Genomic DNA, 26,009 nt, shown 5'->3' with positions numbered 1-26,009 from the left:
AAATCCATTCCAGTGAGTAATAGAGGGAAGACTCATCAGTTTCATAATCATGTAAGTTTCTGAAAGCATGTAGAGAATTAAGCGAAGTATTAAAAGGTTCTGTGCAAATGAGTATGGGTGATTAAATATGTAATGTCTCTGTATGAATCCAAGGTGACTACTGTAGCTTTAGCAATTCAGCAGTGTTTAATGCTGACATGTCTGTATGTCCTTGCCTCATGGCTTCCTGATACAAACCATATTGCTGACTATAACAGCGTTGTCGTTAAAGTAGTTGGTTTGTTCGCTCTCGCTAAATCCATTAGCTTAATTTGTGCTCTCAGAGCCCAAACTTGTTTGCTTTTTAATGACTGGAAGTCCCAGGCAAAGCAAGTGATCTTCTGATGCTGTTGCAGAGTTAGACACATTTTACTCATGTATCTTCCTAATCCCGCCCAAATGTCACTGTTCTCCACTTATCTCATTGAGCCACAAGATTTTAAAAAAGGCATGCTGCAGAGGAAAGAAAACATGATTTACCCTAGAAGACTTCCCCAAAGTTACTGCACTATTTCTCTGGTGCTGCTTTGCCAAACCTGTTCATATACAACATGTCTTTGAAAAGAAAAGCTAACTGTCTTAAGTAATACAATTTTCATGTGTACTTATGGTTTCTGTGTGAGGTCACGAATCATTTTCCCCACCTCAAAACCTTCTTGGCTTTCTGAAATATGGACAAAACAACTATGTGACTTCCTCCTCTTGTCTCTGCATTCACCTGTTGCAATGCTAGATGATACTGGTCCCAGATCCTCCCTCAAACAACTCCAGTTCATGAGTTTAATCAGGTTTCTAATGCTGATTTACAATTCACAATGTCTTTCAAGCCAGCTTTTTTTGGCTTGCTCTCCTGCAGTCTGAGAGATTTGATCCTGTAATGTTGTGTTCAGTGGTTCTCTATTTCAGTGTGTGTCTGAGAACTTGGAAGAACTGTTGAGCCAAGTCACGTGCTTTAGAGTTGACTCACACTGAAGGGAAGAAACTTTGAGACTTGAACTTTTATTGCCTATTGCAATATGAAAATTTCTGCTTGTCTTGTATAATTGAAAATAATTATTAATAAGCACAAGATTGGGCTGTGATATTGGATGTATTTAAAACAATGTCTTGAGTATTTGTGGTTGCTCTGCATGCTATATACACTGTTTCTTGGGACCGTGCCATTTTAAAATGATAGAACTATGGCTTTGCCAAAGTCTTCTACCCTTAGATGTCTGCAGGCATGCTTGTTCAAACCAGCATCATCATCTACTGCTTTCTTTAAAGGGATTATTACTGACATTTGTCTGGCAATCACTGTTAAGTAGATTCATGCCTTCTGTAAAAATTGTAGCCAAGATATCAAAGCAGGTGCCTGCCCTCACTTTCACAGGTCAGCTCTCTAGTGTCTTCATTTACTCATATGTCAGTTCAGTCTATTATTCCCAGATGAACACTGTTTTCTGTTCTTTAATGAGAGAGATGAAATGAAAAAGGAACTAAGTTACACAGCACAACTGCAGTTTTATATTTATTGCAAAAGGAATTCTTAACGGAGTAGTAGAGCTCAATTTGTTTCAGAAATATATCCCTCAAATATTTCTTCACATTCAGAAATGATAACACTTAATCTGTTTGCATACCTTTTTCATATTTGCTTTCCAAAATTATTTGGTGAATTAGTTTCAGAAGAGGATTTTCTGGTGAAATAGTGAATTGTAAGCAAAAACTTTAGGCTATTTGCAGAGCGTAGGCTTGAAGCTTGAGATTGCAAGAGTTCCAGTGACTAGCATATTTTTTAAATCATGTTTCTGCCTTAAGAAATGGAAGGAAAGCATATTAGCAGCATGGTCAATGAAAATCTTTTGAATTTTGAATGGCTTATACTTACACTGAACTGAAAGCAACAAACCAGGAATTATTCAGTTCCAATGAGCAAGTGGTCATTTTGATAAAAAAACTGGAGAAAGCTCTGACTGTTCAAATATTTGTCAAGGTTAGGAAAATTAAATTCTTACGTTCTTCCTGAGGTTATTTCTTTCCTTTGGCAATATTGGGCTTAAGTCTGGACTGCAAACGGGAGAGAGATGTGAAAAGTTCCATTGCAGATGACAGAACCATGCCTTTGTTCATACTTGGAATCTGTTATTTGAAAAACATGCAAGTAATTTCTTTCTTTAAAGAGAGCTGCTCAAGTGAGCAAAATCGTGGAGACCAGGAAAAAATCAGAAGACTGTTTATGCAGGTAAAAATAATTTTCCAAATTTTTAGTCTCCCTGCAGCTCTGCTTCAATTACGAACTTTGTACCAGACTAGGGGTGAGCAATATTGCTTCCTTTCACCTGTCAATCCTCCTGAAGAACTTGTCCTCTACAAACTCCAGCTTCAGAAGGTGGTACACACCACAATTTGGAGCAAGCCAAGACCAAGCCTGCACTTCTGAAAGGGAATTTTGAAGCTGCAAAATAACTTGAACACCTCCATGGATTTTTCTAGCTGTTGCCATGCAGAAAAAGCAATGCAGAAAGCAAGAGTTAAACATGAGAAGCAGCTGGAGAAAAAGCAGGGAAGAGAGTAGTTTGGTTAGCTGCAAGGGGGTGGTGGGGTGAAAAGCCGCAGGATGGAATGCCCACTACTGGATGGATGGTGGGTCTGCACCATGGTCTCTGAAACTTGTGTGGTTGGGTAGCTGAGCCCAGCGCTGCTAGTGGTGTGGCTGTGGCAATGCAGAGCTTGGAGAGGACCACCACCCTGTCTGAAAAGAGTACCTTTTTGCTTCCAGTACCTGATTAAAGGCTAAGTAACAGCTGTGGCACAGACATACTGTGTATGCCTGGTGGCCTTTATTTGCCTGGCAAAGTAAGGAGCCCCCTTCATTACAGAAGCTCCATTACTTTGGGAGAAAGCAGTGTGTAGTAACTGCTGTGTTCCCCAAGACCAAATTGAGTTTTCAAGTGGGAAAGCGTGGGAGAAAGCAAGTTTTAATCTGGAGGGCATTGTGCTGCCTATGTGACTTGTAACATTTGAGGATACTGAATAGAAACCAGGTTACGCAATATTCTGTTGTGCACCAGTGTAATCAAACACTAGCCTTGATAAGGAAATAAGTTCCAGTGAAGCAGGTAGATTGTTTATGCTTTAAAACCTAACTTCATTAACCAACATACACACTCAAACTGAGATGAAGGATGAAAACAACATAACAGCAAATGGCTTGGCAAGAAGGTGACTATGTTGCATTTATTTCTTAACCTGAGAATGTGGGGACCATCAGTGACCCTGAAAGTCCACGCTACGGGCTTCAGTCATTACTTCCTTCCCACAGCAGGAGCATAAGGAGGAGTCAGCTACAAGCTATACCTGTAGCCACACAAAACATGAAAGAAAGTTAAATGTAGTTTCTGTTACTGGACCTGAACACCCCACAATCTGTCCAGCTTGGGAAAACATTACCTGTAGAAACATGTTGATGAATGAGTTTGTGATTTTCAGAGGGGTTTATATGTGTGTGTGTGTATGTAGCTATATCTATACTTCTATATCTATGTCTTTTTACTCTTCCAGAAAAGAAGCAGCTGATTTCTACGTAGACCATCAGTCAAAACCTTTTTATAAGTAGGTATATCAATTTCAGCTTGATATGTATTAAGCTTATTTATTGAATGCACAGGATTCATTTGCTGTATTTGGTACTGCAGAACCATGGGAAAATCAGAACTTGTCTTAGCTGAGTGGAGCCCTTTGCAAAGTATGCACCCTGTTCATCTTCCTCCAGGGACAGATCCTTATTTCAGCTATTCAGGGTTTTAACTGACACTCTTTACAGCCTGATGATATCAGGGGAATGTCTTTGGTCTCAGAAGTGAAAATGCTCCTAGCAAGGCGAAACTTCAAGCCGAGGGAAGGAGCATCTTCAGGATCAGGGTGGAGCTTGCAGGTAATGAGAACTAGGGAGAACACTTAGCTGTGAGAATTGATTTGGTAGCAAGTACCCCAAATCATAAGTAACTGAAAGGGTAGTGCATGGTGCAGTTGTTTACTGTACTGCTACCCTTGGACAAAACATCAAACTTCCATGATGCTTCACCTAACATGAAAAACCTTAGTCTTTCCATAACTGACCAGATTGATGCTTATGATCCCAAGATTGTAAGTCTAGTGAATAGTAGGGAAAAATAGCAATTCTCCTTGTTTGGAAAAGAATGTTTTTCGTATTAAAGAATTTAATTTTAAAAAATTATCTAATATTCAGGATTAGTCTGCACAGTAAGCAGTGTTGTAGAAATTGCTTTTTTCTTGGGTGTATGTAAGCCATTTAACTGCATCCTAGACAAGCAGTCTCTGACCAACAGAACCTGAGTTCCAATAGCTTTTCCCTATGTAGTTTCTTTATGTTTATGTAACTTTTCATAGTTTCAATATCGTTCCCTTAGCGAAGAACTAGTAGGATTTCTTTTCTCTCCTTGCCCGCTGATCATTGCATAAATGATCATTAGGAAGAAGATGGTTGGAGAAGCATACACATCCATAATTATAATTGTGTAAAGCTCTTTTTTTAAGAAAGTAGTACAAAAAGCATTGAGTCAACTTTCTCCTTTGTTGGTTCTGTCTAGACTACACAGTGAAAAGGCAGGCTTGTTGGTATGCATGTTTTGTAAAGGTAGAGAATTATAGTTACAGTGTTTTGTTTAATTTTTAAATAGAATGCTTGGGTTTCCAATTTTGGGTGGTTGTTTTCCGTATAAGTGAGGTCGTCAGGACAGGAGACAGGCTGCTCCTGACAACCTCATCTCCTTACTCAGATTCATCCCATTAAAATCAGTTGAGTTCTGCTTATGCCAGGATATGGTAACTCACTGTGTGGTTAAGTCCCCTCTCCCCTGCAAACTTTCTAAATCTTGCTTCTCCCTTCTTTCCCACTTTGGATTTTGGCTGGGCAAAATCCACAGGAGAGATCCACGGGGCACTGGAGCAATCCGTACTGACAGCAGTGCTGAAGTTGTGTCAGTGGGGAATGCAGACAGGTCATGTGTGAGAATCCTGAAATCCTGCTGTGCAGAAGACATGCTTAGGAATTGTTCCTGTCAAACAAATGGTTAGCAGGGTCTCTTCCACTGTTGCCAGTACTGATCTTTTAAAAATTCTTCTGAAATCTAACATACTACAGAGTAGCTTGACTAAATTTGTATTATCTGGTTCTTTTTCTACGACAGTAATAAGAAGGGTATGTCTGCACATGTCCTAGTCCAGCCTCCTCCTCAAAGCAGAGCCAACTTCAAAGTTAGATCAGGTTGCTCAAGGCCTTGCCGAGTTGAGTTCTGAGCATCTCCACTGGATCATATGGGTTTTTTGGTCTTAATTTGTAGTGTGGATCACCATGTGCTGTTTCCATTTTGCAGTGAGCTTCTCCAGTTTATAACGAGTGGTCCCATTGTTGCTATGGAAATCTTAGGAGATGATGCAGTTTGTAAATGGAAAACGTTACTGGGGCCAGCAAACTCTGCAGTGGCTCAGACTGATGCACCAGACAGCATTAGAGTGAACTTTGGACACGATGGCCTAAGAAATGCAGCTCACGGCCCAGATTCGGTTGCTTCAGCTGCTCAAGTAAGTTTTTGACTGTTTGTTGGCTGAGGTTTATTTTTACATTATCTGGTAACAGCTGGGTCAGGAATTCCTCATTTTTTTCCCCACTTGAGTTCAGAACTAGTTTAGATATTCTTCATGGATCCTTTTTAGCATGGAAAAATACACTGTCTGAAAACAGAAATCTTGTTTATCTCCGTCACAAAGGGGAACCTTGGGCACTTTGATCAGGAGAGCATGCCTGGTCATTTTTAATGTCTTCTGTACATTACAAACATTGAGTTAATTGCATAGTCTGCGTAATCTACCTATAGCCTACCAATGTTGGTCATAAAAAGAAAGGGATTAAACAATTAAATCCTTTTGTGCCCTCCTGTGCTTTGCTTATCTGTTCTCCTCCACAGTCCTCACTAGTCTTCTGCCTGCAGCCTACTTTCCTCTGCTGTTATTGTTCAGAATGAATAATTATGAAAACAGGCCACTTTGTAGTGCTTTGTGGTTTGAGAGGTAATACAGTGGGCTTGGCTTTGAGGAGTTCGGTTCTCTTTTGTTTGGTTTGCAGTGTGTCTTTCCTTAGTGCTAAGAAAAAGCCAAGGGACTGGGTGATAGATACTACCAACATTTCTGCAGAATTGAGTTGACTATTTGTGTGTGTTGTTGTGGGGTAGGTATGTATGCTGATAAATGATGGCAAGAATAAAGTTTACCTCATGATTGATTGGTATTGCACTGTGGTGCCTTAGCTCTAGAGCGGTGCGGAAAAGATACCAGTTGTTGCTTCCTTGATCCTAGTCTTTCCTCTATTTAAATTGGAACAGCCGCAGTAGCACAGCTGGAGAGAGACCTGCCCCAGAATACCTAATAAGCTGCCAAGTACTGTATACTAGAAAATATATGTAGAGATTATATCCTGACAGTGAGGGCAGAGTTAGCCAGTCACTTCTTCTAGCTGGCTGTTAGGCTGCGTGGCATAGTAAGCTAACTGCAAAGCGTGGGCAGTTTTCTGCTGGTCAAGCACTCATTTCGCTTATCTGCACAGTGCCTGGGCTGCTGGAACCTCTCCGTGTGCCTCTGGTTTTGGCAAGAAATCATATGCTGGACCTGAAGTACTTTTTCTGCTGGCAGGCTTGATGAAAACAGTACAGAGTCAGAAAGAGTTTGGATGAAATTGATCTTTTCTGATGAAGGAGAATTATAGTCAGAAAAGTCTTTGTAGTTCTGGTTAAATAGCTGGATGTCTTCATATATAAGGGTGAAAGTTTCTCCTTGTTCCTGTGTACTGCCATGACAACTGTGCCTGCTTTTGAACCAAGAGTGTAGGAAAGAGTATCTATTCACATAAAATTTTGATTAGAAGCATAAGTATGTGCTTTGGCTTAAGTTGTTCTTTTTGCATTTCATTATTTTTGAAATGGTGTTTGAAGGCCCCATTCATCTTGCAGCATTTTTATGGCTGTGGGATTATTTTGCTGAACTTTTGCAGGTGTGTGCATCTTTGTGGTGTCACTGATACCACTCTTCAATAAATCAACCAAAATTGTGAATTGAATACCCCTATGCCTGTTTTAATTTAGTAGGCCCAGTATTATATGGTTGTATAGCAATTGCTGTGGAAACCAGTTGGCTGTGTCTTACAGAAGCTTTGCTGAAAAGAAAGAAATATAAGCTAAAGAGACCTAAAGTAACTCTTCTGAAGGAAAGCTGAAGTCTCAACCATGTTTAATGAACATATTGTAAACCGAACAGTTAGAGTGAAAGACTGCATTGTTCTTTTGGTGGCTAAATGGCAAGTGAAAGGATGCCTCTGGCATACTCTAAGCTGGTGTCTCTTTGCAGGCCAAATTTTGGAATTTCTTTAGATGAGGAATAAAGAGAAAGGAAAAGAATTTTCTTTTTAAGGCTCCACTTGGTTATAGTTTGGCATTTCATTATCCTAGTCCTTCAGCGTTATTTAGTTACTTTCCTGTTATGACTCTTAATGGATAAAACAAAGTCTTAAATATCGTAAATATTTTGCTGCCTTTTCCTTGCTGCTTCTTTTAGAGTAAACATTAGTTAGAGTGATACAAGGTCTTTGAAGCATACAGCATCTTTTCAGTAGAAGGATGTAGGAAATGAACCCTTTTGTCTCAGATGGGCCCACTTAAAATGTGGATTATTTGCTCGGAGAAAAAGAAAAACCATTTTCCCTTCTATTGAAAGATCCATTTGTTTGAGTTGTATAGTTGTTCAAGTAAGCATTACAGAAATCATCAGAGTGCCATAAGCTAAAGACTGGGAGATAGCTAAGTCTATTCCATCTGAATTGAGCTAGTAAATTAAATGAGGCAATTGCAGGAAATGTCCTTTAGCACTGCTACTGTTACACAGGAAAAAATCAGATAGTTTCAGTAGTAGTATTTCCAGGATAATATTATTTCTCTTAAATAGAAATTTATCAATTCTCTTACTGAATTTGACCAATAGGTCTGAAATGGAATCTGTGTTTTGAGCATTTGACTAGTGTTAATTGGCAGATTGTGTAACATATGCGAATAAATGGTATGGAGAAGGTGTGAAGCTGGCAGTGAACAGGGAAAAAATATCACTGAGGAAAGAAACCTGGCTGTCAAGCTCACCCCAGTATGGTCTAAGATCCAAGCTATGTGATACCTGAATAGTGATGGTGGGAAGAAAGGAAGTGATCAGAGGCAAAGAGGTTCTTTTGATTCATCCCAGAAATCAGAGTAATTGAGTTCATCAGCTTCAATTCAGTAAGATAAAAAAAAATAAATAGGGTCAATAAGGCATAAGGTGTGAGTCAATGATTTTAGACAAAGTTTAGTTGTTTAAGAGAAAATGAAAAAAAATCTAAACAAATGGGATGGAGATCAGTTTTGTATACAGAAAGAAAACATGCTGAGAAATGGATGGTTGTTGCATTTTTGCTCATATAGTGGAAAAGTTGATATGAAAAGAGGGAAGATAAAATATGTGTATATACGAGTGGATTTGGGAAAGATACTGACAGAAGAGAGAGAGAATTCAGAAAACTGGGAACACCTCTACTAAATGTTTGTGGCAACAACATTTTGAATGTTCTGAATTGAAATGGATTGCATGGCAGAAGTGAAAAGAAAAGCGTTTCAAGAAATATTCAAATCATGTTTTTATGATTGTAGCAATGGTGCCAGAGAGGGAAAGATATATTTGAGAGAATATTATAGGGAAAAAGTATTTGTAGTACAAAAATCTGTAATTAAAGTTTCTCTTCTGTGACTATGGATACTTCAGATGTTGTTACTTACGATAAAAGTTGATGTATGCAGCTAGATCAATCTAAAATGTATTCAATTACAATTGTTTTCAGGAGCTGGAGTTGTTCTTTCCCTCCAGTGGAGGTCATGGACCAGTCAGCAGCGCAAAATTCACAAACTGTACTTGTTGCATTATTAAGCCTCATGCAGTTAATGAAGGTAAGCAATACCAATAGTGGAGGTGAAAGCAATGTGTGCTTCATGATCATTCCTGTGCCCTTTTTTGGGAGAATGAGAGTGCAAGAGCACAGGGTATATTTTATAGTACATGCAACAGTGCGTAGATACGTTGTCTTTCATACACCTTTAGTATTTCTGCAGTTCAGTTCCATTAAGAGTGGGTCGTGCGCTTTCCATGTGGATACTGGTTAATTTCAGAATAAGAAGGGAAGGTGAAAAAAGGAAGGATAAAAATATACATGAGATTTCATGAATCTTACTGTGACAGCTTGCTGTGTCCTTGCTCCTGTCTGCCTACCACACTCATCTGCTGGAGGTTAGCATCCTCACGGCAGAGTGAAAGCAGGACACCTGGCCATATTGCAGGGCCTTCCACTCACACAGTAACACATTACATTAAAGCTACTCACAAAGGGAGATTTGTGCTGATATGAACCTTGTTCTGCTGAATGCAGTGGGGATGGAAAGTAGAAAAGGCTTGTTTATGAAAGTGAGCCAAAGACCTAAGGCATTTGTTGGACTCCATGGTGCTTTCTGTGCTGGAGAATGCCCTGTGAGCTCACCATATAAGTATTGGAAATGTTTAATGCCCAACTGTTACCATGCAAAAATAATCTCACTTTTGTGTCCTCTACTTAGATACAGGAGCATGTGTAGGAGCAGTGAGTGCAGTAAAATATTTTGGCTCTGGAACTGCAACAGTATTTTTGAGTGCAGAATAAATACGGCTGTGTGAAAGCATTGAGATTTTTCTTACTAAGATGCAGAGCACGCTGCAACTTTTTAATCACTTCTCTGTGGATAGCTGAAATGGAAACAGCAGAAGTGGCCATAGCAGTTTCCAGGCCTTTCACACCTCAAGTGGGATGTCTGGAGAGCTTGCTGAAAAAAAAAAAAAAAAAAAAAAGGCTTTCACAAGAAAGAGTCTCTCACTCACTGCTGATAATATGCCTGTTATCTCTTTGAGGCCTTGCATGGTATCTGCTACTGATAAGTCTGCCATGCAGCAAAGACAGAGTGATGTTCTGTTTACAGAAATATGGGCAGCAGCTGGGACTATGATCTTATGTAGCTAAATGTTTGCAGAGGACAAACTTTTCTGTGGCAGGATTGTTAGGGTCCTTAATTTGATTGTGAAAATAGCAAAGTGGATAGCTTGGGCTGTGCTTTCTTACTTAGTATATGATTTCTATTACATATGTGCACTCAGACTGTCTCTTAGTGAGCTCAGGTTGTTCCTTCCTACTTTTAATCTTCATTTCTGTAGATTTCATAGTGCCCTGTCTGTTACTTTCTTTCTTTTTTCTTGAACTTCTCAGAATTATTCTGAATCACCAAAGGACAAATTCTGGCCGTGTTTGCACTCCAGCCTGGGAGTGTGAGTGTCTGGAGGAGGTGGGGGTGGTGAGAGAGAGTAAGAGGTATGGGTACAGATAAACAGAAAATGTAAGTGCACACCCAGCTTTGCAATGTGAGCGCTAGAAAGACTGGACTAGAGTTGAGCTTAATATCCAATATATAGTCCTTTCTCTCACACCACAGAGGGCTGGAAAGGCAGACCACAGCTGCCAAACAGTAACTAAAATTTGAAAGACAGTGTACCTTGTGTGAGTGTTCTCCGTCTGTACAGCTTTGATTACTACCCTCAAGAGAATGAAGAAACCAAAACTGAATTTTCTTTTCTAAGTCAGCAAAGCATTTTATCAATTTTAAATTAATATCAAGAATGTTGGAATTCAGGGACTGGCTGTGCTCTTACCTTACTAAGCTCTGTTGTTCCTGCCTGTTTTCTCCAATGTTACTTTGAATGTTTCAAAAGCCACAGGTGCTGCATCTCTTAAAGAGATTATGAGATTGAGGAGATCCTGTAAACTTTCCAGAAGTCTGGCTTCTTTCTGATGGGGAGTTGGGTTTAGGGAAGAGTCGCTGTGGCTGGGTGGTGGCCTCACTCTGGCTGAGAGCACTGGTGTGGCTTCATCTTGCAACTAGACTGATTCCAGTCTGCAGTTTGAGGCAAGATGGATCCTTCTTCACAAGGGCTGCAGGAACTCTCCAACATCAGCCCAACGGGCCAGGAATGTTGCAGGGGAACGGATTTGGCTTTCCTTGCCTGTCCTCTTCTGTCTTCCTTAGCCTTTCTTATATTCTCCTTCAGCCTATTTTTGTGAGTAACAACAAAAATATCACTGAGTGGCATCCCTTTTGGTACACTTGGTCTTCTTACAGTGCACTTTGGATCATCACACCTAGGAAGAACCATGCACGACAGAGTAGAGAGCTGTGCGCTAGCTTTGCAACAGTTTTTGGAAGTCTTATTTCTGAAATTACTCTATTATGATTAAACTGACTGTTTTAAAGTTGAAGGAGCATAGCCTTTGCCTCCTATAGATTTTAAAGCTTTTAAAGTTTTGAGCATGCTGTGTGGCAGTGGCAGGCTGTGTCTATGGGAGTGCCACCATTCCTCCTTCCCTGTGCAGACTGTTTTGGAGTTGGAGAATAGCATGCTGAAAGGGTTTGGGGGGACCAAACAATCTGCTCAGGAGGACTCCCAGGTGCCTGTCTGAAACAAGCAGACAAGAAGGCAGAAGCCCATCTTCAGGGATTAGAGGTGGAGCACGTTGGCCCCATGGATTGTGCATCTGTAAGGAGAAAGTTTGAGAAAGGAGGGGCTGACATATTTGTGCTCAGTGATCCATGACAGAGTGGGGAGGCCCTGCTCATCTCATCTCCCTTTTAATGGCTGTTAGCAACTGTGTTCAGTGATACCCTAGACATTCTGGTTATATCAGCAACATCTCCTGTATCTCAGTTGAAGTAGGTGCTATAGCAGCTTGTGAGCTGCCCTCTTGGCAAAATTGCATGTAGGACACTGCCTGATCTTAAAAATAAGCAACTTGCTTACCCCCAGCAATGGTGCTTCTAGGTGTGGCTGTCCACCCTGCTGTTTCTGGTGGGCAGAACGTAAGTGGAAACCCAGGAGCTGGAGATGAAAGGAAATGCTGTGTGGCCATCATTGTGAAAAGGTGGCTTGGCAGAGGCAGAGGCATGGAGAGGAATTTATGTGGGTCAAAGCAGCAGAGCCTGTTATGCATTGCAGATTTGATTTGTGCTCCACAAATTTTTGGTATCGAGTATCTAAAAATAAACCTTTTTGCCATTTCCTATGTGCTGCTGAGGCTTTGAACTTGATTATCTAATTACGATGAATATAATCTGCTCATTACACATTTACAATTATGTGAAGTTTCACTTACATACTTGAGTTTATACAGAGATTTAGTCTTTATTTCTGCAGAAACTTTTGATGGAATTCATGATTTGAATTTTGCTTTCTGGTCCTTTTTCCCAGTGTTTCTTTTTCCTCCAGAGTCTGTTGCATAACTGATTCTTAGAAGGAAAAAATCTTCTATTTTTCCATCCTGGAGGATGGTTTGCTTTAACCACAGCTGTAAGCTAGGAGGCTTTTCAGCAAGCATACCTTGCTGTCAAAAGGCTGGACCTAATCTGTAGTTTACACTGGTTAGTTCTCTGACAGAGTCCTTTCTTAGAAACTGACTTTGATTACCGTAGAGGGCTTATAGGGTTCCTATCCAGTGACAAAGCAGTGGAAAATCACCGCTGGTTTTATCTCTGGCCTTGCTGACCCTCTCATGACGGGTATACGGAAACATCTGTTGCTAGGCAGCTGCACCAGCACAGCCTGACCACCTGCAGCAAGACCTGGCGCAGCACTCACGCACGTGATAACTCCTGTAAGCATGAGTACCAAAAGTGTCTGCCAAGCTGCAGAGGAAACCTGGGGCCTGATAAAGGGTGTCCGGGGAGTTACACAAAGTTTAACTTCAGCTGTCAAGGGTGCTGGTAATGCTGGAGGGGTGGTATCGCCAGCCCTCTAGGACCGTGTGTCATACGCACCTCTTAAAGAAGTAAGGCAAGAGCTATTTTGTCAGTCTGGTGTCAGCATAACGTCTTCTGTGGAGGATCAGAGATGGGAAAACAGCTGGGAAGGCCACTGAAGGCAATGTAGCCTAGCACTCTGGACTAGACAGCTTTAGCTCATTCTCTAGCGGCTCCTCCCGGCAGAGATGAAGCACTTCCCTGGCTGGCTGGAAAGTTGGCAGTGGTGAGGTGGTTGTATTTTAACTCTGAAGAGGGTTTGCAAGAGCAGTCCAATTCCTCTTTATTGGGAGCTGAAAGAATGCAAAAGCAACCTGATGCTACTCCACGCAGACTTGTTCCGACCAGCGGTGTGTTGGGGAGACATGATGTGGTTTGACTCCTCTAGAATCTGCCATGCATTTCAGTGTCTTTTAGCGTCCTCTTTGTCTTCTCCTGAGACCAGTTTTCAGTCGAGGACGATGGTAACTAGTAAGCACAGTTCCTCAGTGTGTTTACTAGGACTATAGGGCTTAATTGTTTAATAATTGGAGAGTTTTAGTGTGGATCTGTGTTCTGTAACCCACTTGCTTCTTGTGCTTGGAGCTTCTGATAATTCGGATACATGGTCACAGTTGCAATCATTTAGACATTCTCTTTTTGTAATTCCCCTTATGTTATTAGATCTGAAGGTATTAGCAGTAGTGCTCAGAAGCCAAAAATGTAAGTGCACCAAAGTGGATGAACTTCAGTTTAATGCCCTGAGGACAGTTATGACTGTACTGTTTTGTTGGCAGAAATAACACCTTGTAGATCACTGGGTGGGATTAACTTTAATGTATTTATGTGTAACAGTTTAGTCATGTTTGCTGTAGGAATTAGAATTTGGTATTTTGTGACTGGTTTAAAGTTTCTTTGATGTGGCTTTTCCTTAATTCCTTTGAAAAACAAGCAGGGAAAAAATTATGAAAGCAGTGGTGATCAGGCTATAAAGGCTGAGGTCAGAAGTTTGTTATATTTCACATTTTGTACTTAGGTTACAGGACAGAGTGTGAGAGGTGAAATCCTTCCCTCCTTTTCTGCACTCCCAAGCTGAGACATGGGTTCTCCTAAAGTCAGAGTTTTGTCAAAAGCAAATTTGGGGCTAGAACTGTGCCAGGAACTTGAAAAGCAAAACTGCTAGTGAGGAATTCATTGGACCTGATGCAAACTGAAAGGCCTGCCTAGAGGTGAGGAAGCCTCTATGGTCTTGAGAGCTCCTAGATGTGAGACTAGCTACCCGGACAGGTTTGTTCTCCTAGTATGTCTTAAGCTTGAGATTTTGTTCTAACATTGCTGGTAAGTTAAACCCTTGTCCCTCTTTTGTAATGATAATGGTAAAAAAAGTTACAGTGCTGTCTTCCACATTATTCTTCAACTAAAACTTAAGTCTCATAGAAAACAAAGGGAGTGGGTTCTTCCCATGTGGAAAAGATATTATGTGGAAATAAGGTTTTAGACCTGTTCTGAGTGGATGATAAATCTTAAAGAGTGCTGTTATCTTAACTTAATACCTACTGGACTGCTTTAGAAATTCATAGACCTTTATATTGATCAACAAAATGCTGCATGACAGGTAACCCTAAGAATCATATTTCCTTATTTATGTGAAGACTTGGAAAAATTTTAATTGAGAGAGTAGTTCTTTGCTCCAGAGACAAACCTAACTTGGACAAAAAGAATACCAAGGACAGTAGTTCAGTCTCAAGCAGGTACAGAACAAGGGTTTACTTACGTAGAATCTCAAAGGAAGTTACTTTACAAGAGAGAGTGGGTAGAGAAGGACCAAAATCCAGCATTTTAGTAGCTTATATGCCTGACTGCAAACAACTGAAGAGCTGTTCCTGACAGACAATATACTTGTTGGATTTTGAAAGAGAGAAGGCATTGCTGTGACAATGTCCAATTGACCTCTGTAGTGTGCTAAGTGAAGTTACGTGTATGTGGTTAGGCAAGGAAATAAGCTGGAAAAGAAAAAGAGGATGGGATAGAAGAGGTGCAGATTTGTCACCATTCTCAGGACTAGGTATCTATATAATTGTTTTTTATCATGATGATTTGTATTCATTAGATAAGATTTTTTAAAATTGTAAACAAACTCTGGAAATTGGTGGTTTTTTTCACCCTGGGTTTTTACATGTAAGTTTGAGTAACATTATTTTGATTTTCAGGAAACTTTAAAATAGAACAAGGTTTTCAGAAAGCTGTTTTCTCATACTTGAGAAAAAATGAGGAAAGCAATTTTCTCATAAGTAATCTGAAAGTATATCTTCCGTCTGTGATAAGTATTCATAATAGAAAGGTGAAGTGCAGATGCTGGGGACTTCACCTCATCGTAGGCAGAACTTTTCTTTGTATCTTGTCTACAAAGTTGAATACCAAGGGGCGTCAGTGATAGCCTTGATACACTTAACAATTAGATGTCTAGAAGGAACTATGTGAAGATAGAATCTGGAAATGTAAAAAAAAAAAGTAGGATGAACACAAATCTTTGCATATACTTCAAAGAAGTACAGTAGGTCATTTGAGATGTGACCTCTGGATATTCCCACATGCAGTATTGCAATATGGCAATCTTAGTGCTGAAATCATGTGAAAACTACCTAGTAAAGCACTACGCTTTCACATGCAGGCCTTTTTTGCAGACAGATTTCCCCAGGCAGAAGATGTATTTATGCAAAATTAAATGTACTTTGTTTCTTATGTTTTCCTTGAATATACTATATATACGGTTTTGAAGTGTTTGGTGGTGTCTGGTGGTCCTGGGGTTTTGTTTGTTTGTTTGTTTTTGTTCTCTTTAGAGAAGCTAGGAAAAAGTGATTAAAATAAAAGCAACCAACTTTACCACTTTATCACCATTTTTTAAGAAAAAAATGTAGCTTCCATGAGAACAGTAGTCCATCCACTTCTGTCTGTGTTTTAAATTATTTGCTGTAGTTGTAATGACGGATATTCCTCGCTTGGGATGTTTGTTTTTGAAACTAAGCCTATGTTGGTTTTTGATTAGTTCCTGCATAAAGTTTTAGCAGCTTGGCATTGGCTTCCCAACTTTGACTTTGGATTTCAGTGGCTAGTGGGGAAGTGACATTTATTTTTTCGAATTATGAAAAATGTATTGTACATTTGAATTGATTAAGAGGGGGAGGTGAACTGAATCTAGAAATCCTTTCTGACAGTTTGAGACTGCAAGGAAGAGGAGGAGGTATACTTCAGAGAAAAAAACAGATCAAATGGCACAGCCAATCCTTACTGAAGCTTGTTAAGTATCCTCCTACTACTGGAAGGAGAGTGTTTCCCAGTAGTGTTTGGTAGACTTACATTAGTGGTGCTCCTGTTGCTGAAAATCATCTCTGTGCAGGGATGATGGTGTTTATATATATATATATATATAAAAAAATAGATTAGGAATGAGTGTCTTGTTACTGCATTTTAGGATTTTCATTCTTAAAGGGTTAAAGAAAAGTTAATTCTAAGAGTCATCCAGGGAATTTCAGGCTAATGAAACTTCTTTCATACAAGGAAACTGATGAATCAAGAGTCTATAATTTCATTTAAACCATTTAGAAAGTGAAGATATGATGGACATTTTCCAGCATGTCTTTTTTGAAGGAAAATATGCTATACTGATCTCTGAATTCTCCAAGTATGCTTTCCATAAAGGAAGGTAAAACAGAGCCAGATAGTCTAATTCACTTGAATATCAGTGTCTTCTATCTTGCTGTTAGGAAACCAAAATTTTCCTTTAGTGAAGCAATTCATATGTTTAGATCTGTGCAGCATAGGCATCTGCATAGCTTTAAAAATTTTCCTGAACATTGGACTGGACAGGAGCACATCAAATTAAAAGGGCTTTACAAGTGAAATCGTCACCCATCCTTGGGCCAGTTCTTGTCGATATTGTCATCAATGACTTGGATGGGGAAGGACAGAGCATGCTTGCAGTGTTTTCACATGGTACCAAGCGCCTACAATGGTTTTGGAGGATGTGATTAGAATTCAGAACATTCCTGATGAACTGTAGAAATGAAGCAATCCGAAGAAGATGAAACTGAACATAAACAACTGCATAGCACTACCATGGAGGAGGGAAAACAAATGCACAAATATAAAATAGAGAAGAACTGGCAGGGTATCAGTGAAAAGTCTGTAGATGAATAGTTGGAATAGTGATATATCATAAGCATATGCTATCTATGCATATGTAGCACTTGATATATGTGCATATCTATCATAAGCACAATCAGTGTTCACAATGTTAGACACGCTTTGTTTAGGGTTTTTTTCAGTAACTAGTTCTGCTCAGTGCTGGTGAGAATCCAGCTTGTGTACCATGCCCAGTTTCTGGGCACTCTGTTTCAAAAATAACATAATCAACTGAGAGCAAAAAGAGTAAGAGATTTAGCCAGTGAAAACTTGATGAAAACTTGAAAGGTTTCATTTATGTAACCTGAGATGGAAAAGACAGGGTTATACAGCTTTCTACATGTAAATTTGGAAAATGCATGCATATTTACTAATTTAGATGAAAGAAGATTTAATCTAATCATTAAGGAAAACTTCAAAGTATATCACTGGCCTGATATCTGTGGATGTAATGGAACCTTTGTTACCAGAAGTTTTTGTGAACATTTTAGAAAAATTAAAAAAATGCAGCCATGCATAGTCTAACTTCACTGTACCTCGGAGCAAAATATAAATATCTTGAAGTCTCTTCTCTTACTGCCCTTTTCAAATCAGAGCATAAGGAGGAAGGCAAGGTATTGGGTCTGAAAAGAGCCAAGACACAGAACGTAGGAATATGTGATAGTCTTTTGCCAAGTGGAAAATAAATGATACGAGCTTACAGTGTATTTATTATTGATCTAGGACAGTAAGTGGGCAAACCTTCCACAGGAAGTGGAAAATAAAATTAGTAAAGGCTGGAACAGATTATAGGGGATCTCCTGAGGGTTTCAACCTCCAGAGGTAAGTTAATTGACAGTGCAATAGTAGGTTAAAATTATTGTTTATAATTATGGGCTAATGCATGCTACAACGCATAATTTTAACCATTTCCTTTCTGTAACTGTAACCTTTCATGAGAAGTCCCATGCACAGTGTTTAGTCGGGATAACCAGAAAAAAGAAATAAATATTAGTAAGCATACAAATGGTTTGAATTACAATACTGAATGCCATCATATAATCCAGTGGTACAGCCTCAACTAAAATACCGTGTTTGGTTTTGTTCACACTCAAGAAATAAGCAAAAATAAATGAAAATCATTATAGCCATAGAAACATTCTCCAGCCAGAGTGACCATATTCTTTTCAAGTGAATAAAAATCAGAGTGGATGTGTTAAAGGAGTACAAGATAATTAAAAACTCGAAAGAAAGAAGTCAAAAGAAAAACAAACTGGGTATTTCTTTTTAAGCTTTCTCTTAGCACAAGAACAATGAAAGACAGAAACCTAAGCCTTTCTGTTTCTTTGTAAACATACAGCCATCAGTTTGAGTTCAGCATAACTGTTCCAGAAGTATTGATCTTTCCTTCTTAATCTTTCTTTCTTCCTCAAATTCCCTTCTAAAATGGCACACACTGCACAGCTAAATTGCTGGATACTTTCTGTAGCCTGGCTGTGATCTTTGACTTGAATTTCTGTATAGGTTTTTATATCTGAATTTTAAATGTGACTATTCCAGTCTGTTCCCATGCAAGAACTCCCAGAACAGTTTCTTTTTCCTACAGGTTTTCGTCATTTTGTGTCTTAATGCCCTGTCTGGCATTCACAAGTGTGGTCTTGCCTTGTTCATAGCGGTTCAGAAGATTGCAGCTGGGATTAAGCCTTTGAACCTTCCACCCCCTTTGAATCTTTCTATTGGTTCCCATTCTCAGTCGCATCAAACACTCAGCCATTTTGGTTTCAAGGTCCCCTAAGATTTACTGTCTGTATGCATAATTTTTCTTGTGCTAGCAAAATGCCAGCTTCTTTTCTCCAGTAAAGCAGTGGTGATATCTTTTGTCTTCACCCTTTTGTTATTTTCAAATGAATATTGTTTGTAAGGATTTTCACCAGTGCTGCAGTGTTGTTGGGGTTCTCCATAAATATCTGTAAAGCTGCCCTTCAAACTTCTTAAGGTTCTTCTTTAAGACAATGCCTAGGGAGAAATGAGAAATGATGGAATATCTTGGATTCTATCACTATGAACAATATTCTCTCATCACTTCCTCACGTGTTCCTCTTTATTTTCCATCTGCATCCACTTGTCTTTCCCCCCTGCCCCCTTCATGGTTAGGCTGGGTAGCTTTTGAGCTCCCCTTCTCCTCTCTGTTGGCCTGCAGTGTGTGTTGCTCAGGAGACCCCCTGTCCCTCTGTGTCCCACTTCTTTGTGCTCCAGAGTACAAATACAAAAATGACTGTATATCCTGTTTCATACAGGACATAGTGAGGCTGGGAGATCAATAGCTGCAGATTATCACTATGGCCAAACTTTTGAGGAGTCTAGAAATGATGTATTTATGTTGTGTAGTAAGAATGCCTAGAGTTGCGTTATTTCTAAGTAGGAAAAAACCCCTCTCTTCTCTAGGAGAAGAGTTCGATAAACCTTGTTCTTCAGGGGATAGGTTGATCAACTGATGGGAAGAAGTGCACTTTTTGAGAAGGACATCTGTCAGCTTCCTACTGCACACTGTTTTGCAATGTTGTCTGAAACAAAGATTAGTGAGAACTTCAACTGGAATAAGTTGCAGGAGGGCCCAGCTCTGAGCCCCACTTTTTCCTCTTTTGAAATTTACAAAGGACTTGGCTGGGAGTCAAGCCTGATTGTGATTCTCTGGAGTTTTGGGACAGGACCTTAACACTTGCCAATAAGGAATCAGATAATTTCATTATACTGTGAAGCAAAATTGCATTTTAAAACATCAACAATAGACGTGAAATGAAATTGCTGCTTATAGTTAGTGCTACTTTAAGCATCTGGTACTGGTTACTTCTAGAAATATGTTATTGGATTAAGTGGATCATTGATCTGATCAGTCACAGCAGTTTGTGTATTCCTGTCAAAAAACTGTTGCTGTTGCAGAGGAATTATTTTTAATTATTGGAAGGGTATTAAAAAAATGACATATAGAGGTTGAGATGAGGAAGCTAGTTCTTGACTTGCTTTGAAGGCAGTCTGCTGTCTCGCCTAATAAGCTTTTAATGGTGGAATGGTTAAACTGGGAAACAGGCCAAGAACAAAGTGAAGAGAATGTAACGTCCCTGGTTGTAGGGCTGGTGGTTCATAGTGCACTAGGACTGGCAGGTCCCAGTAACACAGCTATTACATCCCATTAATTAAAGTGCTGTTAGGGTAAAAGTGACTTTCATGGACTGTTTTAATTTATTCCAATCCATAATTCTGCAAACAGTTGTAATATTTTGCCGTCTGATATCTTCTCTGCTACTTTCTCCTTCTTAATGAAGGACAAATTTCAAATACTGTATGTTGTAAAGCAACAAATTGTAGAAGATCAATGTAAATGAGGAGGTCTTAGTGCCTTATAATTTTAGTTGATTAAAATATGTTGGAAGATTATCTGTCCTGTGTTAGGTTCATAGTAATGTAATGCTGCCTAAGAGACATAAAGCATGTGCATGCTCTCTCTTTCTCTCTTTCACTTTCATATTTGTTAGGATTAGTATTAAATTCCCCTAGTTGTATTTAGTAATGCTTGTGACTCTTTTGTGCTTTGTGACTGAAAATTCATCATAACCAGTGCCTAATCTGCAGCTTTGATTTGGGTTCTTACTGTAATCACATTTTAAACATGCACTGGCCCTGTTTGAAGGGTCCTTCAAAAGTTGTTTTTTCACTACAGATCTGGATTTTAAAGTTGCAAACAAGTTGTTGAAAGCTGCTGAAATGGCATTCCGTCTAATTAGTTCTTTTCCTCAGCCTTATCTGCCCACAAAGGAGAGGACACGTCCCAGTTCAGTCATGCAACTGGCTGAAAGCCTGAAACAGATCCCAAGCCGAGCCTTGAGCTTCCATTCTTCTGTGGCTTGGGGATTGCAGCTATGGTTTTTGTCTCTATTTTGGTTCAGGTAGAATTTGAAAGGAATGTGTCCCTAGGAGAAACGATATGTGTATTGCCTAAATTGGGACAAGGGAGGCCAAGTCACTGGATTTGTAGATCTGTGCTGCCACTGGCAACTCGCTTATCCTCCTGTGCCTCAATTCCCACATCTGGGAAGTGGAGCTAACATCTCGATTTGCAAACATAAATGACATCTCATGTGTCTGACTCAAGGCACTTTGAAATTTTTTGGGAAGGCATCTCTCTGTGTACAATGGTGACAATAATTCCTTTGGTTAAACCTTTTGGGGGTTGCAGTTGTGGGCAATCTGTCTGGAGCAACAAGGTGCTCTGTTGCTCTCATGAGCAAGAGTGAACTCAGGAATACAAAGTACAGGAAAATCTTGATAGGTTTATTACAGTTAATTATTAAAGGAACCTTGTATTAAAGACCTTTATGCAAAATATCTCCCTACTTTGTTTTCTATAAATAAAGAAGCCTGTCTCATCTCTACAGAGAATGAAAATCTTAATGACTTCAGTAGAGAAACAGCCCAGAAAGCTGAATATTTGAGTCCCCCTTTGTTTCTCTAAAACATGGATTTTGCTTACAGCTCATAAAACTGCTGAGGTCAAAAGTTCTGTAAATAGCAGATCTCCATAGTACTCCAGAACCTGATACCTGATGTATTTTAATTAGATGCTTTCCAGCTGTGAAGCCCTATGTGAGTGGCCCATTCTTAACTGATGAAGTGTAAAATGGGGATCTTTTGGGCAAAGCAGCTTTCTTGTACCTTTATAATAGCCTTGTCCCTGCAAGTGGCGGTTCCTATTTGTCTGCCAGTGACCTTTCTTTGTCTTTGTTGGTTTCTGGTGAAGCAGTGGCTGTTGACTGGAGTATTGGCTCTGAAGATTGAGAATGAGGAAATGTTTATGCTCTGTCACAGATTATTTATTCTTTTATTTCTTTCCTGAATGATCCCCAGCCAGTCACTTAATCTCTTTATAAACTGGCCTTTCATGTCTGAAGTCAAGACTGTAGGCTCGCTGCCTTGCTGGAACCTGTGTCGAAGCATCTGAACTGCTCAGCCTTTTCAGCAGTGTGGACAAAAAGAAACTAGAGGTTTTTCTACATAAACCTTAATGTGAAAATATGGTGGGGGATACTTCAGGGATGGTTTTTTTCATTTTCATTTGTAAATACAATTTTTTAAAGCCCTCCAACTATCAGTCTCATTTACTCAGAACTTCCACTGACCTTTAATGTGGTAGGAAGCTCACCAATACTATGCCACAGATATTAGCAGACTGTACAATTAGATCCTGAGCATGCTAGAACCTAGATACTAGCTTTGTTTTATTCTCATGTATTAAATTTATACAGTGCTAAAAAATCCTGCAATTTACAGACTAATTAATGAAAGGATTTAATGACCAGGAGTCAAATCCTGCTGTTGTCATTCATTACAGGGTATTCTTCTATGGTTAATTCTGTTCTGAATAAATGTCCACAAATTTGTAGTTTCTCACAAATTGTACTAGAGGACAAACATTTGCATTCTATAAAAATAGTGATTCTGTGAAATTCATTCACACAGAGTACTGTACTTGGCTGACATAATCTTCAAAATGGCCTGACCTTGTAAGCACAGGCAAATCTAAAATACATATTCAGTGGAAAAATCAGTGGTTCTTGTTCTCTGAAGTTTAGTGTTTTGTTTTACAATGTCATTCAGTCTTTGAGGATGCATTCTGGAGAGATTAAAGCAAGCAGTTTGATCAGCAATAACATATTTGGGAGTTATAACCTTAGAAGCAGTAGGTTATTTTGCACTAATGTGTTTTTCCCATAGAAGACATGAACTTTTGTGCTGCTGTATTGGTAATATTTATTATCAACCTGCATTGTTTCTAGCTTAAAGTAGGACCCTCACTCTGGTGAACACTGTATAAAAAAAAAGAAAATAGGCAGCATGTGCCCTGAATGGATTACTGTTTAAGCATCAGTATTGCCAATAGAACTTCATTAAAAATATAAATCTTGATCTTGCAGCAAATGGGTGTTTTGCAGTTGATCTGAGAAAAGCAAAGGCTTCAGTAATTACCTTTTTTTGGTAGAGATTCTTTTCAACATCTGAATGGAATTTAGTTGTTTGAAACCATCAACATATCACCTTAGATAGAACATACAGTATATGAACTCAGCTCTGCTCTCTGCTTTGTCTCACAAGCGCAACACCATTTTTTTGGTTTGAAAATAAGTGGCATATTGGCATAGATACCTTCCAGTTGTAAATTCTGCTTTTAAAATTGAATACTGTCTTTTTTGTGTTTCTTCAGGTTTAGCTGGAAAGATTATAAAAGCCATCATCAATGAAGGATTTCAGATCTCAGCTTTGCAGATGGTAGGTTTCCTTTTGTGTATGTTTTTCTGATAAACAGAAGTTGGAGAAATGCTGTATGCGCTTCACAGCAATGCACAGGTGTCTTCCTGCAACACAAAACCCTTGTGAAGACTGTGTAGCAATGTTTTGGGATCAGCATTGTCCTTGTGATATTTGTGTTTTATTATTTGATTGATCAGCTGATCTGTCTCTCATTGCTGGGTGACCTTGAGCCAAGTTACTTTACCTCTCTGTCTCTCAGTTTCCCTATAGTTATAAGGGGGATAATGATAGTCTGTCTCTTCTGCAGCAATTTGAGATATCTTTACAAAATATACTATCTAAGATTAGAGAAATTATTGTTCCTTAATTTTTTAAAATATATATTTACTATGAATTTAGTGGAAGGTTTTTAAAGATACTTTAAAGGATTTTGACACCCTGATCACCCTCAGCAGTTAAAGGAAGTTGGCACAGAGGTTGTTCCCAAGAGTAGTCCTGTAAGTCCTGCCCTTTGATTTTTTTGAAAGTGTTGAGATCTGAAATCCCCCTATGACTCAAATCCCCACCACAAATGAAGAATAGCCCCTTTCCTTTACTGTGCAACAAACAGATCCTCTTGCATGTCTTAGTGGTATCATCCAACACTACATTGTCTACTTATATTTAAGGTGGAAGAAGATACTGTGTGCTATGTTGCCTGTTGTGTCATTTTCTAAGTTGTTGACAAACTTCATATTGCAGCTGTAAAGCCATTCCTTTTACCTAGTAAAACCTAAAAGAGTAGTCTGAATGTTTGCTAGTTAAGAAAGGTTGTCTATTTTTGTTGTTGTTGTTGCTTAAGGCAGACTGGCTAACATTTTTGTTTTCTTAGTTCAACATGGAGCGTGCAAATGTGGAAGAATTTTATGAGATTTACAAAGGTGTTGTCGCTGAATATATGGTAAGCATAAGTTTGAAAAGAATCTGTTTAAAAATAAAATACAATTAAATGAGGAAACGGTCACATCTTTCCTTTTTTTGGATTGTGACAGGATTTCTTTTAAGAACTGGTCTTGACCGGTTCTAGCTTGTTCTCAAATAAACTAACTCATCTTGAAAATTGTGCTGTCTGTGTTGTAAGAAAGGAGAGTCTTTTGTGAAAATTGTTCAGCCAAGGAATTTGTAAAATACAACAGAGTGAAACCCACCCTACCTCAGATAAGTTATTTTATTGTGGTAGAGCTATGAGAATGTGTCACATCTGTATCTTTGATTTGATATTGCAATAGTGGCTTGGACCAGAATATATATATATTTATTATTGTGTTTACAATGGGGCTGCTGTATTTGAATGCTTTCCTAATGACATTTTGAGCTATTCGTAAGTTTATTGGCCTGACTTCTGTGGATCTTCAGAAAATTTAAAAAGTTTAAGATATGCTGTAATCCCAGTGGACTTTTAAGACTATATATCTTATTATGCCTTGTTGTACCATCACATGAAACTTCCTGACTGTAGATAGAAGAATGGGAATACAAGAAGACGAGCTTGCATTTCTGTATCACCTTCCATCAGAGGATTTTGGTTCATTTTACAAATAGTAATGAGTTTAGTTTCACTGCCATGCTATGTACTATGCAAATTATCCTTAATTTTAAAATGGATAAATTATTAAAAGATTTCTACACAGTTACTAATATTACTCTGATAATGACATTTTAATTTTCTTTTCCCCCCTTATGGTTGTTTAGTCTAACTTACTTCAACAGGGTTTGTAGATTTGCCTTTAAATAGGTTTAGGAGTACTGTTAGTTCACTCTCAGATTGGGGAATACTCTTAAAGTCTCCTCTGATAACACTATTTTTGACAAGGACCAAAGGAAGATTGGACAGGCAGACATGTAGGTACGTGGCAAAATTCAAATATGGTAATATCTGACCAGTATTTCAGGACCTGAAGAATCCCATGGTACTGCAGAAGTCTCTGCTTTGAACCAAACCGGAAATTCTCTACCATCTTCTGTGGTTCTTTTGTACAATCTCTGAACCCCTAATAAGTTGCAAATTTTAGTTACATAATTTAATTGGAGAGTTACTCAGAAGGGAAGGTGACATTTAAACAGGGTAAGTCAATAAAGAAGATATGGTTTAGATGGGATTTGAAGAAAAGTGAGAATCTAGGGCTCTGTCCTGCAAGCCATATGTGCTGGATGCACTCAGCTGAAATGAAATTAATATCTCTGTGCACTCAGGATATCTGTGAAACAGGAAAACGTGGGAAAGCTAATCATGATGGTAAAGGGATCCAGAGAAGGCACATATGGGAACAGCAATAGATAGTGTCAGTGCAGGCCAAATAGGAAGAAGTATGTTGCAAAATAGGATATTGAAGAAAGAATGTGACCTCTTATATCTGTGACTCAGAACCGTCTGTTTTGATCTGAATTTTATTTACCATTCCAAAATAACTCAGCACAGAAGATACTTGGCATCCAGAAATCCTTTTCAAAAACTGTATACCCATTTCTTCTGGTTACCCCTTGACAGTCAGATAAAGGCTTGACATTGCATATAAAGCACTTCTCTGTGAAAAGAGAAAGCTGAACAAT

General features: G+C 39.0%; 1 protein-coding gene across 1 annotated transcript in view; it reads left to right on the top strand.

Moving 5' to 3' along the window:
- The window catches only part of NME7 (NME/NM23 family member 7), a 90,684-nt gene that overhangs the window by 26,580 nt on the left and 38,095 nt on the right, over positions 1 to 26,009 (top strand). Inside the window, exons 5-9 of the mRNA XM_010567384.1 lie at positions 3,583 to 3,633; positions 5,418 to 5,625; positions 8,954 to 9,059; positions 23,374 to 23,438; positions 24,292 to 24,360. Of these exons, the coding sequence (XP_010565686.1) occupies positions 3,583 to 3,633; positions 5,418 to 5,625; positions 8,954 to 9,059; positions 23,374 to 23,438; positions 24,292 to 24,360 (499 nt within the window). The remainder of the gene's footprint in view (positions 1 to 3,582; positions 3,634 to 5,417; positions 5,626 to 8,953; positions 9,060 to 23,373; positions 23,439 to 24,291; positions 24,361 to 26,009) is intronic.

Source organism: Haliaeetus leucocephalus, unplaced genomic scaffold, assembly GCF_000737465.1.
Source record: "Haliaeetus leucocephalus isolate CR32 unplaced genomic scaffold, Haliaeetus_leucocephalus-4.0 Scaffold228, whole genome shotgun sequence".
Lineage (NCBI taxonomy): Eukaryota > Metazoa > Chordata > Aves > Accipitriformes > Accipitridae > Haliaeetus > Haliaeetus leucocephalus.
Note: the sequence above shows the minus strand (reverse complement) of the source record. Positions and strands in the feature narration are given on the sequence as shown.